The sequence below is a fragment of the Myotis nattereri genome, assembly GCF_964212035.1.
Source record: "Myotis nattereri genome assembly, chromosome: 9".
NCBI lineage: Eukaryota > Metazoa > Chordata > Mammalia > Chiroptera > Vespertilionidae > Myotis > Myotis nattereri.
In genome coordinates, this window is record NC_138084.1 from 16,573,134 (window position 1) to 16,587,057 (window position 13,924).

The following is a 13,924-nucleotide window of genomic DNA, read 5'->3' on the forward strand; positions in this document are numbered from 1 at the left end:
GGAGATGGGGAGGAGCGCGGGGAAGATGGACAGTGAGGGACACGGAAGGAAGAGGAGTGAACAAGAAGGCTGAGAAGGAATGGGCGGAGAAAGGGGAAAACCTGGAGAGGTGAGTGTCCCAGAAACTGATGGAGGAGAGCTTCCAGGAGCCATGCTCAGAGGTGTCCGATGCCATCTGAGAGGCTGGGAAAGATGAGAAGAAGACAGAGTGTCCTTTCTCTTTGACAACGAGAAGGTTGCCAGTAACCTTGGTTGGAGCCCTGTTGTGGGGAGCCGGGGCAGAAGTGAGAGGATTTGGGTGAAAGTGAGAACAACAGGAACTGACATGAAGATGGGGAGGATGGGAGAAGAGGGTGTCGGTGAACTCTTGCAGGGTGCTTAGCTGTGAAGGAAGAGAAGGTGGTAACTAGAGGGGGCGTAGGTGAGATCAAGAGCAGTTTGGGGCTATTCTCTTAGACGGGAGAGAGTTGACCATGGCTTTTTCCAGAAGATAAAGAGCCAACAGAGAGGGGAAATGATGGATGGGGGTTGTGAAGAAGGGACCCAGGAAGCAGGTAAAGAACTCCACCTTTGCCCAGCCAGTGCGGCTCAGTGGTTGAGCTAGGGCTATGAACCAAAGAGGTCACAGGTTCGATTCCCCGTCAGGGTACATGCCCGGGTCGCATTGCGGGGCTTGCAGGAGGCAGCCAATCAATGAATCTCTCTCATCATTGATGTTTCCATCTCTCTCTCCCTCTCCCTTCTCTGAAATCAGTAATATATATAATTTTTTTAGAAAAAGAACTCCACATTCAAACTTAGAAGCCTGGAGAGAAAGGGATGGTATTCCTTGAGTGAAGAATGTGGGGAGACAGGAAAGTGAGGGAGCCCCCTCCCCGTGGCTGTGAAGTTTGAGGATGGGGCAATGGGGAGGGTTAGCATGGGAGGTGAATTGGGGTGCAAGGGGACATTTTGAAATTGTCACTCAGAGAAATGGAAAATGAAGCTGACTTCTGGTGTGACCCCCTCACCATTCATTCATTCACTTAATAAATATTTAAGGAGTGTCCCTTTTGTGCATGGCACATTGCTAACATTAGAGCACAAATAAGACCTGGCTAATGATATCTTATTCCCCCATCCTCCCATTATTGACTAATCCTCGTACATCAGGCACTGAACTGATGATTTAACATATCCCAATTAGGAATCAAAATAATCCTAAGAGCTGGTATTTTTACAGATGAAGAAACTGGGGTTCAGAAAGGTAAAATGACTGGACCAAGGTCATGCAGCAAGTCAGTGGCAAGGTTGGCATTTGAACACAGGTCTGCTTGGCTTCGGAGCTCATACTGCCCCTCCAGTTCTCCAGTTCTCACCCCAGCACCCTTTCCTCTCTCCTCCAGATGCCCTTCCCCCAGGCCAGATTTTTATTCTTGCACATCTTCCAAGAACAACTACCCCATAGACTTCCTAGGGCAACTACCCCAGAGAGCCCAGGATTTAGTGAGCTGGCCAAAGTGTGGTCATCTGCAATCACCACCCTATGCTGTCCATCGAAGACAGTCTTCCCCGCCTAGGTTAGGATGCAAGGTTAATCCACTCACACAAGCCCCTGTTGACGCTCCACCTCCTCAGAGCCAGGTGTCACTGTCCCTGAGGGGGCGTGTCCCTAATGCACCACAGTGTTAGAGTTACAGCCTCCGCACTCTGTTGTCAGTTCTGGCCGCCGACTGGCTTTGTCACACATGTGATGGCTTTCACTGTGCCAGTCATTCTGCTCAGTTTGCCACAACAAACCCTTTGTTACACCTGGAAAGCAGAGCTCTGGAAGCCGGCAGAGAAGCTGTGGGCAATGCCTGGCGCTGGGATGGGCCAGGGCAAGGTTCCAGTTCCAGAGGCCAAATTGGGCAACTATCTGATGTGGGTGAAAGGTGCCCCTTGGGTCACGGGGAGGTGGGGTGACAGGCTGAGAACTGACCTCCAAAGAAGCCTGAGTTGCTCTGTCATCAGAGTGTCAGTGACGAGCGCTGATGTCTGTGCTGCACTTCACTGTGTGGCCTTGGCCAGTTACCTAACCTCATGGAGCCTCAGTGCCCTCATCTGGAAAACGGTACCCACCCTCATAAAACTGCTGTGAAGGCCCAGCCAGAGGGAGTGGCTCGGTTGCTTGAAGTGATGTTTCTCTCTCTCTCTCTGTCTCTCTCTCTCTCTGTCTCTCTCTCTCTCTCTCTCCCACCCTCCCTCTCTCTAAGCATGTCCTCGGGTGAGGATTAAAAAAAAAAAAAATTGCCGAGACCGGCTTGGCTCAGTGGATAGAGCGTCGGCCTGAGGACTGAAAGGTCCCAGGTTCGATTCCGGTCAAGGGCATGTGCCTGGGTTGCGGGCACATCCCCAGTGGGAGATGTGCAGGAGGCGGCTGATCGATGTTTCTCTCTCATCGATGTTTCTAACTTTCTCTCTCTCCCTTCCTCTCTGTGAAAAATCAATAAAATATATTAAAAAAAAACAACAAATTGCTGTGAGAGGTAACTGAAAGCTTGCACGCAGAGCTCTTAGCACAAGGTCAGTTACGCAGTAAGCGCTCAAAAGGCATTAGCTACTCTTTTCTGAGACCAGAGACAATGGGCTGGAGGTGTTCTGAGGAGCCCGCTGCAGCTAGGAGAGGCAGAGGGTCCTCAGGCTGGTCCGGGGAGGGGGCCTTCGCTTTCTCCCTAGGATTCTTGGGAAGAGGGCGGAGCTACAGCTAAAAAAGAATGCCCTTAGCAGCTGGTCCTAAATGGGGGAGGTGTGAAGACAGAAGGGAGAAGCTTCACTTTTAAAAGGACTGAGGGGGGAGGGCTCAGCAGGAAAGCACTGAACAAAACACCAACCTGGAAACCCAGCAGCTAGGCAGCTGGGGAGGGGATGTTAAACCCAGCCAGCAGGACCGTAATTCACGGCGTGGAAGGCGACGCAGAGCCAGGCTGATTGGAAATTAGCAATCCCAAGGGCGATCCCAAGGGCAGCAACCCGAAGGCGCAGCACCGGAGTGCCCTGCCCAACCCCCCCCCCCCCCCGCCCCTCAGGGCTCCTTTAGACTTGGCATTAGGGAAGAAACTCCCCCGTGGCTGAGAAGTTTAATGCAATTCCATTTATCCCATTCACCCACAGCGGGATTGCTGGGCCCGGAGCAGGTGGGAGGCAAAGCCAACGCAGGCATCTTCCTGCCCTTTAGGAGTTTACAGATGAGGGAAACAGGCAAATTCATGGGGAGGTGGAGAAGGGTATGAGTTCTGGGGCCAGAAGACCCGGCTTTAAATCCTGGCTCCACCATCCACTGCCTGAGCCACCTTGAGCAAATAAATCACTTGAATGACACCCCAGTGTCCTCATCTGTAGCACAGGAGAAGAGATTACACCCACGACTGGGGTCGTGGTGAGAATCAAATGAGATGTTAGTTATTGTTAGAGTGTGAAGGGGGTGCCTAGAGAGGGGCCCAGGAAATAGTTATGGGGCTGAAGGAGGGAGGCAGTATCTGCAGTGGAGTTTTAGGGAGAGGGTCATGGAGGATGTGGCACTTGAGGTGGTCCTTGACGATGGGTAGAATGTCCATGGGTGGGATAGAGAAGGGCACAGACTCCAGGCAATGGCACGGAGCAGGACAGCCATCGTAGAGCTGGTGAGAGTTGGAGGAGCCCTGAGCAGCACCGCTTTCCTCCTACGTAGCCCATTCTCCACCTTCGTTCATCTGGCCCCGACCACCTTCCTGGGCTCACAGTCAATGGGGAAAGAGAAGATACAAACTAGAGCAGTGGTTCTCAACCTTCCTAATGCCGCGACCCTTTAATACAGCTCCTCATGTTGTGGTGACCCCCAACCATAAAATTATTTTCGTTGCTACTTCATAACTGTAATTTTGCTACTGTTATGAGTCGTAATGTAAATATCTGATATGCAGGATGTATTTTCATTGTTACAAAATGCACATGATTAAAGCTTAGTGAGTAATCACAAAAACAATATGTAATTATATATGTTTTTCCAATGGTCTTAGGCGACCCCTGTGAAAGGGTCGTTCGACCCCCAAAGGGGTCGCGACCCACAGGTTGAGAACCGCTGAACTAGACTAAACACCAGGTGCAGAAGACAATGGGGGCTGGGAGGAGGATTCAGCAAGAGCCATTCAGGGAGACTTCCTGGAGGAGGAGGTGTGGAAGCAGACCCTCAGAATTTGAAGTACATCGATAGAAGGAGATCTCGGATGGAGGGGCAGCCTGAACCACGCTGTAAAGGCCTGACGCCCGTTCCCAGAATAAGGAGCACAGACGAGTTGGAAGGAACTGGATGAAAGCAGAGGACAGGGGGTGGGAAGATCAAGGCAGACCTTGAATGCAGAGCTAAAGCATAGGCAAGGCGGGGGAGGGCATTAAACACTGCAGGGGGAGAGGAGATGCTAGTTCAAAGGTCAACTTCAGAAAGAAGGAGCGCGAGGCCTAAAGCCAGTGTGGCCATCCGATCCATCCCCGCGTGTGTCCCCTTGCTCTGCCCCTTCCCCACATCTAACTGGGCCCCGAAATTCCCGTGGCGCAGAGGGGGTTAAGCCGGCTCCTGCACCGCCCCGGCCTCTCCACCTGCCCGCTGCAGCGGCGAATGCCCGGCCGGAAAGCGCGGGATGCGAGTGGGGGGGTGGCCGCCGCCGCGGAGTGACGGGCGGGAGTGATTGGCAGCTGCCAGGCAGCGGAATCCGGGGGGGCAGGGGGGACAGGAGTGGGTCTGGCGGGCGCCCCGCACCCCTGGCCTCGGTGTCGGCACCCACCGCCGCTGGGCCGGCTCGCTCCTTCCGCGCCCCGAGCCCGGCGGGCTGGGCGGAGCGGCGCCTCCCCGGCCCGGACCCGGGGCCCGCGGGGCCGCTAAGGTGACAGCCGGTGCGTGGCCGCGGTGGCGGCTGCAGGAGCGCGCTCGCCGCCCCGGCTCCGCGGCGCCCGGGCTCCCGCTCCTCCCAGGCTCCGGCTCAGCCGTCCGGGGGGCGCCCCAGCGCGCACGACTCGGCACCCCGACACCCACCGAGGACAAACCCCCACACACACCCCCGCGGGCGCAGGAGGAGCCCCGCCGCCGCTCCCGGGCGCAGCGCTCCGCAGCTCGCGGCTCCGGCGTCCGAGCCCGGCGTCGAGAGGGACGCGAGGGACCCGCGCCGCCGCCCTCCCGCCTCGCGCCCCCGGGCCCAGCCGCGGGGGAGACCGAACTTGAGCGGGGACCCCGAAGGCCGCCGGGGCCGCGGGAAGAGGCGGCCGCGGGATGGCCGAGGGGCCGGGCGGCGGAGGGCCCCGCGGGGACGGGGCGAGCGGCGGCCGGGCGGCGGAGGCGGAGGTGGTGCGGCGGCGCTGCCGGCGGGGGGAGGAGGCCGGGGTCTCGCAGCCCTGGCCTGAGGGCCCCCGAGGCCTGGCCCCGGGGCCGCCGGTGGAGGAGCAGTTCTGCCAGATGCACCTACGGAAGCAGGTGTCTTACAGGTAAGGAGAGCGGGGGTCGGGGGAGCGCGGGCCCGGGACCACCCCCTGAAGTCGCCATGCCTTGTGCGCCAGCTGCTTGCCTGACGCTGAGAACTGAGAAAGCCTCGCTAGGAGTCTCTGCCCTCCGGGGGCAGGGGAGAGGGGAGCCTCTGGGACCCCTTCTCTAGATGAACCCTGAAAGCCCTAGGCATGCAAGGTGGGTTACTGATGCCAGCTGTGCCGTACTGATGCCAGGCACCGTCCTGGACAGTGAGGGGAGCCACGACCAAGACATGGTCCTTACCAACCTCCGACCGCTGGGGAGAGCTGGGAGACACGCCCTGCCCTCCTGGGGGGGGGGGGAGGGACCTTATTCATCCCGTAGTTCTTGCCTGGGCTTCCTTCTGTGCTGACCCTGTGCTGGGCAGGGCCTTGTGGAAGGGACCAAGATGCTCCTTGACACCACGGCTAGCACCCTGCTGCCCGGGCATGGGGAAGGACCCCCTCCTGGACCCAGCGACCCTCATTGGCATCCTCTGTGACAGAGGAATCTCACACCCCACCTGACACTGCTCCCTGGTCCTGGCCCGCTCTGCCCAGGGCTTCCCTGGAGGAATCAGCTGGGCTGGGCTGCCCCTCAAACAGGGTAGGTCAGTGCGTTCTGTAGGGAGGGGACCTATGGAGGGGGTGGAGGCAGGGCAGAGGCAGCCCTTGCCTTCCTCCTCCTCTCTCAGACCACAGCCTCAACTCGGACTTGCTGCCCCTGTATAGTTCCTGGCCCAGAGTGACCCCTGGAGGGTCCAGCAGGGACACTGAGGCACTTGCCATCCTGGAAGCCATCGGCCTGGTTAGAGAGGACAACTTTCCCGCCTGTTTACAGCCATACGGACTCGGGGTGTGTCTGAGGCTGCCTGGCTTCTCCCTGGGGTTTCTGGGAAGATGTTTCATAAAACCAGCCCAACCCTGGGAGATTGAAAGGCCCCAATATTCTTAATGGCTCTGCAGCCCTCAAGCTTCCATCACTTGGGAGAGGATGGGAGGGCAGGGGAGGGGACTTCACCATCATGAAGTGAGTCGCACAGAAGAAATGGGAAATGGGTTCGTTTCCCCTGGGCCCTGCCTTCACTTTGGGAGGCACATAAGGAGTCAGAGGCCCATTGAGCTCCATTACCAAGTCCTCCCAGAACACCATGCTGAGAGGAGGGCGTTATCTGCGTGAGCCTTCTGGCTGCAGACAGAAGATCCCCTGAAAGTTCCCTGGGGGTGGAGAGAGTACAGAGGTGACTGCCAGGGAGCAGGGCAGAGAATGGAGAGTCCTGGAAGAATATTAGTCTGGGAGTCAGGGGACCTGGCTTGAATTCTCATTTCTGCCAGCGACTTGCTGTGTGTCCTTGAGCTAGACAATATCTCCCAGGGCCTCAGTTCTTCACCTGTAACATAAGGGAGGGATTCCAGGACTTTCCTTGCTTGTGGGTCAGGGACATACAGCATCTACAGCTGGACAGGAGGCCAGAGTGGGGTAGAGGCTTAGAGGATAGGCAGCAAAGAAAAATTAAAGAGCCAAGATGGAAGAGGCCACACACACACACACACACACACACACACACACAGGGAAGCAGCCGCAAGGGCTGGGATTCTCTGAGGGTGGTTGCTTCCTGAATAGAGGCCCTTCCACAGCCCAGATTTGAGCCTCTAATCACTAAGAAGGCAGAATAACCAGCTGTGACTCCTCTGTGGCTGTACAGGGATCCAGAGACCTCTGAGTCACCTGTGTGAGGTCTGCAGAAGATAGGCTCCAGAACAGGCTCCAGCCGTCACCCCGGGACAGATCAGGAAGGCATGATCTTCACACCAGGGTTAGGCTGGGAGCCCAGTCTTAGGACCAGAGCCAGCCAAGGCATCAAGGCAAAGAGAAGCCCCTGGGGAGAGGGCAGAAGAAGCCCTGTGAAGGAGACAGCAGCTCTGAGCTGTCAAAACCCTTCAGGCCCAGGGAACGAACTGTGCTTTCTGGCTAAGCCCTCCCATGAGGCTGCGCTCTGAGTGGCCTGATGACGGATGCAAGCTCTGCCTCGCACAGGCCGCCCAGGGCTGGCAAGAGCGTAGGCCCACAGTAGCCCTCTTCACATCCTCCGCTTGCCACAGTTCCATGCTGCTCTGGCTCACAGTGGAGCCTCCACCCCGCTGTGAGTTGCTAAGAAAAGCAGTTGAAAGCCCTTCACAGAGAGAAAAGGCTCTTGGACAGAAATACGGGGGCAAAAAAATCTGAGGGCGGCGAGGGGTGGAAGCGGAAGCAGAATTGAGGCCTGGCTGCCTCTGACGTAGGTGAGGACGTAGGTGAGGACGGGGGCTTGGAGTAGAAGCTTTTAGGGATGTGGGGGTTTCTGGAAAACAGGTTTTCTTCGCCCCCACCCCTGGCAGCTGCTTTATGTGGATGGAAAGATTTGTGCCGGTAGAAACTCTTGCAGGGGAGGGGCGTGGGGAGCATCTTACATCCGCATCTGGGTGTGAGGAAAAGTATCTCCCATACATTTGAGGAAGTTCTAAAGTATCAGGGTTGGTTTGCCCTGCCGGTGTGGCTTGGTGGTTGAGCATCATCCCATGAACCAAGAGGTCGCTAGTTCAGTTTCCGGTCAGGGCACTTGCTCTGGTTACGGGCTCAATCCTCAGTAGGGGGCATGCAGGAGACAGCCAATTGATGTTTCTCTCTCTTCTTCCCCCTCCCTTCCTCTCTCTCTAAAAATCAATAAGAACATATTTAAAGTATCAGGGTTGGTGCCAAAACCGGTTTGTCTCAGTGGATAGAGCGTCGGCCTGCGGACTGAAAGGTCCCAGGTTCGATTCCGGTCAAGGGCATGTACCTGGGTTGCGGGCACATCCCCAGTGGGAGATGTGCAGGAGGCAGCTGATCGATGTTTCTCTCTCATTGATGTTTCTGACTATCTCTCTCCCTTCCTCTCAGTAAAAAATCAATAAAAAAAATATTAAAAAAAATAAAATAAAGTATCAGGGTTGGGCTCAAGAGTCCTTTGGAGAGTGGTATCCAGCCTGGAAAAAGCCAGAGGGGTGCCAGGAACACTGAGTTTGGTCTGAAAGGACCAGTCAGAAGATGCAGAGCTTGGACCTCTGGAGCTAAGCCCAGTGGTTCCCAGACCAGATCACCTGGGGGATTTCTTTTCAAATAATTTCTAAAGCCCCATCCCTGCAGATCCTAATATAGGTAGTCTAGGGTTGGGCCTGGGCATCTCGACCTTAAAAACCTCTCCCACGTAATTCTGATAATCAAGCAGATTTGTAAAACCGCCAGTTTCACCTGTGAAGAAGCTGAGGCAAGAGAAAGGGTAAAAATGTGAGCTGAAAAATTGGGGTGTGGCTGGCAGGGGGCTTCCCGGTGCTGGTTGCTATTGTGGCCCCAGCAGGACCTGGAAGGAAGACCAGCACCTCGGTCTGGAATTCTCCCTGGGCCAGGCACTGTCTGACATGGAAGTATGGGACATGGTCCCTTCCCTTGAGGACAGGGCCAGACAGTAAATATTTTAGGCTTTGCAGGTGACACAACTCCCTGTCACTCTGCTCTGCCATTGTAGGCGACACGCTTAAGCAGCCATGGACAATACTTAAATGAAGGAGCATGGCTGGGTTCCAGCAAGACTTTATTTATAGACACTGAACTTCAAATTTCATATCACTGCCACTGTAGCAAATGTTATCCTTTTGCTGTTTTCCAACCACTTACAGTTGTACAAATTAGCTCACGGCCCTACAAAAACAGGCAGCAGGCTGGATGTGGTCCATGGGGCATAGTTTGTCAACTTCTGATCCAGTAGAGGGAACAGGAAAAACCCACGGGAAAGATAGTGGGTGTTGAGACTCAATCTGGGCGTTAGGCAAAGGACATGCATTTTACTGAGAGAGAAAGTGCAGTACACGTGCTTGCAGCCTTAAAGGTCAGAGAGACCTGGGTTCAAATTCCAGCCCTGCCCTTCCTCGCTGATTAAGCCACTTTTACCTTTGACCCTGTTTCCTCGTATGGAAAACCGGGACACTAATACCTGGACAAAGGGTGGCTGCGGAGATTCGGAAGATAAGTGATGTAAAACTCCTGACTCATAGCAGGGCTGAGACCCAAGTTACAAAATCGTTTGCATCTCCCTCCTCCCCCAGAGATGGACCTCCTGTGGGTCTGGGGGGTGCAGGAAGGCCCCTGAAGGAGGGTGGCCCTAAGTGATGACAGGTGGGGTGGCAGAGCTTAACAGAGTCTAAGAGCAGGGACGGAGCCTGTGTGCACGCCTTCCGTCCTCTCCCTGTCTCCTCCACCCCCACGGAGGAGCTGGGGGGGACGCAACTGGGGGTGACAACTGGCAGGGGAGAGTGCCCCCTGCTGCAGGCACGCTGCATTGGGTACCCAGCTCCTCCAGGGAGGGGCACCTGATCCAACTTTCCCTGCTGCTATTTACCAGAAGCTAAAAATAACCGAAGAGTGACAGGGAGATGGGGCCGATTTGTAATTTAAATAGCAACAGGATAAAGAAAGGAGCTTCAAGAGATCACATTCTGTCCTGGATTAAAAATGCAAAAACCGGGCGAGAGCTGAGGTGGAGGGGAGGAGGGGGCCCTCCGCCAGAGGAAGCCGGAAGCTGAGGGTCTATCCATTTTCCTTCCTTTGGGAAGGGCAGGGCCCAGGCCTAGTCCGGAACTCCTTCTTCCCCACTGGGACCTGAGGTTCTTGCTGACAAGTGAGTCAAAGGCCAAGGAGGGCAGTGGCTGGGAGTGCAGCCAGGCTCGTCCTGAAGGCAGCAGTGCAGGGATTGGGACCCCAGAGAAGGTCTTATCCTATCCTATGTGTCTCCGAGCAGCACATGCTCCCCATCACCCACACAAGGGCAGGCACAAGCCATCTGGGCATGTGGAGGGCAGCTGGGAGGACCAAAGGCGTTCGAACAGCTCAAGCAAAGGCATTTGGACAGGTTCTCTGATGTGCTGCTGAGAGCGCGGCCCTTAGGCCAGGCAGCCAGAAGCCTGGGTTGAAGTCTTATTTTTGCCTCAGTTTGTACAATTTCAGAGGAGAGTGTTAGGTCGGAGAGAGTCCAGGATCGGATACATGCAGACGTGTGATGAGATAATGGACTCTCCTGGCATTTCTAACAGATCAGCATGCCAGACACAGATACTGGCTTCTCCACGACCCCCACACAGATACCGACTCCTTCCTGAATACCTTGCTGACCGCCTGCAGCTGAAACTTCCTCAGCTGAATACCTCAGCTCATGTCCCCGCCCCCCACCCAACCGCAGTATAAAAAAAGCGCCCCCCCCCCCCCCCGTTGGCGTGAATCCACCTTCCCTGTCTTTGGGGGTACGTGGGTCTCCCGGGGACGCAGAAATAAACCTTTTTCTTTTCTTTCCTTTTCTGATTCACTCCACTCTTTCTTACGCCGCCTACTGAGCCACCTAACCTAACAGAGAGCTCTCAGAGGAGCCTGTCAAGGGTCCAGTTCCCAAAGACGAGGGTTAGCACAGGCTGAGGAAGACCTCTCTTCAAAGACACACAGAGAGGTGTGGGAAGGCACTGGGACTAAACATGGTGTCCGCTGGGCTCCGCTGTGCTTGACCTACAGATGCTCGTGGCCTGCAGATGCTCGTGGCCTGCAGATGCTCGTGGCCTGCAGATGCTCGGGGAAGAAAGACTAAGCAGGGTGCGTACATAGGTGCGGGTCTGAGGGCCCCCGAACAGCATCTTGCAGATGAGAAACTAAGCCTCAGGGCTGTTATGTAATGGGCTAAGGTCACACAGCCAGTAACTGGGAGAGCCAGGATCCAGACTCAAATGGATTTCACTCCAAAGCCCTTTTCACTCTGTCAGGCTTTCAAGGGTTTGGACTTGCATCCTTAATGAGCTTTCCTTTTGCCTCTGCACTAAGTGCACATATTCCTGGGAGGGATAATGGGACACAGGGCATGGCAGCTGAAAGGTGGTTCTGCATGCAGTCAGGGTTTGGGAGCCAACAGCTGGGGGTGGGAGGTTTGGAGGGCAGGAGGCCAGCTGATTCTGTCCTGGGGGGTTTGGTGCTACGGACCAGGATGGGGTCAGAGGAAGCCCTTTAGGGCAGATGAGCCAGTGTGAGGGGAAAGCCCCCCAGATTCCTCTCACTTCCAGCCTGGGGATTTGGGAGGTGCCAAAGGACAAGTTCCAAGAGAGATCATGGTTATTGGAGGGCCCATCTTCTACTGCTGAACTCCCATAGCTCTCTTGCTCCAGAGGGTCCCAGGCTCCTCCTCCAGATTTCCTCCTGCGTATGACTTTCATGAGGCTGTGCAGAAGAAGCCTAATCCAATTCCCATCTGTCACGAGCTCACAGCACCTGCAGTCCCACTCAGGTACCTCTGTCTCTTCTGTGGGGGGATAGAGGCCCAGCGCGTGGGCAGGGCTGGCGAGCAGCAGGTGCTCTTGGGCTTGGGATTGCTTCCAAGGGCTTTAGCAGGTCCTTGGATCACAGGCTTAGCTGCTGGGGAGGGACTTAGATGAAAAAACTCCCCCATGTCTCACCACAGTCACTCGTGCAAACAAGAAGCCAATCCCCCTCCCTCTGCTCAGCTTGTTGGATACCTGTATTCAGCTCATTTCAACTTCCATAGGAAGTCGTTGAGCATATACTTGCCTCCAGTACAGAGCTAGGAACAACATAAGGTTCAAGAATCCTGTAAGGAGACAAGACTAATGTCCACAAAAGGTCACGATATAGAAAATATTGTTGGGAACAAACATGAGTGTCAGAAATAAATCAGTGGGGTGGGAGTGCTGGCTCTGCAGCAGCATTTGATGCTTAGTAGGTATTTATAAAATACTGTCAAACAAATGAGTGAGTGAAAACCTGCAGATCAAGGAAGGTGATTCAAATAAAACTGTCAGAGTTAAATGGGATCTTAAGTAACATCTGGTTCATCATCCAACCCAGAGATGCTAAGTGACTTGCCCAGAGTCACACAGCAAGGGCTGGAGTTTGAACCAATGGGCTCTGATCTGGGCCTCTTCTCACCTTTCACTTTTGCTGCTTGGGCTGGGGTTTTGAAAGATGGATATTTTGATTGGCCAAACATTATGGGCAGAAAAGGCAAAGAGAGCAGCATAGGCAGAATGGAATAGCAGGGGTGAAGGTGGCAGGTTAAAGGAAGTGTGAAAAAGAGGGAAGAAATGTTTATTGAGCACCTACTGTGAGGTAGGCACCAGCATGGTGTGAACTGAGAGAAAAATCTCCACAGGGAAAGCCTGGACAAAAAGGAAAAAAAAAAAAAAAAGGAACCAGAACATAAGGAGCCCCGAAGGTCAGGCCAAGGAGGCTGGCTTGGCGGGTTTTGAGAGCAGAGGCTGTCCAGGTCGTGGGTTGAGTGTTTGTGCCCTAGTACATTTCTTTTCCCCAGCTCCCACTTAACCATCCAGGTCACAGAAGTAGAACACCTCACCCTCTGGGGCCTCGACAAAGCCCAGAATAATTTTCTTACCCAGATTCTCTTCCTGTGCGTATCTGGATGGATTCTGAGGGGTCCCCAGCGCCCCAGTGCTGGCACATGTTGTCCTAGGAACTGCCAAGGGCATCCTCCCCAGCCCTGTGCACCTGTCCCTTCCAGCCTTGTCCTCCCCACCCTACCTGGAAGGTATTGACAGCTTCAAGGAGTTCAAGCCCAAGAGGACCCTGGTCCCACAGTCAGGACTGCCACGCCTCTCAGAGCCTCCAGCCTGCCCGCTTCCCCTCCGGGGCCACATTTCCTGCTCGCTGCTGCTCGCTCCAGAGCTGCCAGAAGCTGAGATGGAAAACAAGCCCAGCCCCATTTCCTCTGTTTAACTGCTCAAGCTACTTGCAGAATCCCTGGGAGGGAGCACAGGGCCCTGCAACAGCCTTCTTCTAGAATAGTCCTTGGCCTGGCTAGCAAGGTCTCTGATGAGCCACGGCATACAGAGATGACGGGCTGGAAGAGAGAGCTGTTGGGAAAGGGGGTGCCACGCCTCAGGGGCATCACCTGGCCGTGTCCCCAATTCTACAAGAGCAATTAGATGTCTTATTTAAGGGCACAGAGTCTTATTTCTAACCAGTTACCAGTTGGGTGATCTTTGACAAATGAATTTAGCAATTCTGTACCTCAGTTTCCCCGTCTGTAAAAGGAAAACAATAGGGTCATTACAAGGATCCAAAGGTTTCTGGCACAGAAGTGGAGAAGGAACATTAGCTATTGATGTATCATTACTGAGTACTAATTATTCATGGCATGGCTTGATTTGTTAAACAAATGTTTATTGAGAAATATTGTGTTCTGGTCATGAGGGACACAAAGGTGGTTCTATTACCAGGTAGAGGTTTCTCAGGGCTGGGATGGCATCGTGTGCATTTCTGTGTCTGTAGGTTCTGGAGCGCAAATGTTTATTGAACTGAACTGAACCGACACTGCTTCTGTCTTCGAGAAATTTACAGCTTTCCTGGGGT

General features: G+C 54.7%; 1 protein-coding gene across 1 annotated transcript in view; it reads left to right on the forward strand.

The window, feature by feature from the left end:
* Positions 1-5,260: 5,260 nt before the first annotated feature.
* The window catches only part of DGKZ (diacylglycerol kinase zeta), a gene marked incomplete at its 5' end in the record, with an annotated part of 41,707 nt that continues 33,043 nt past the window's right edge, over positions 5,261-13,924 (forward strand). The window contains one exon of the mRNA XM_081099078.1: positions 5,261-5,472. Coding sequence (XP_080955204.1) covers positions 5,261-5,472 — 212 coding nt within the window. The remainder of the gene's footprint in view (positions 5,473-13,924) is intronic.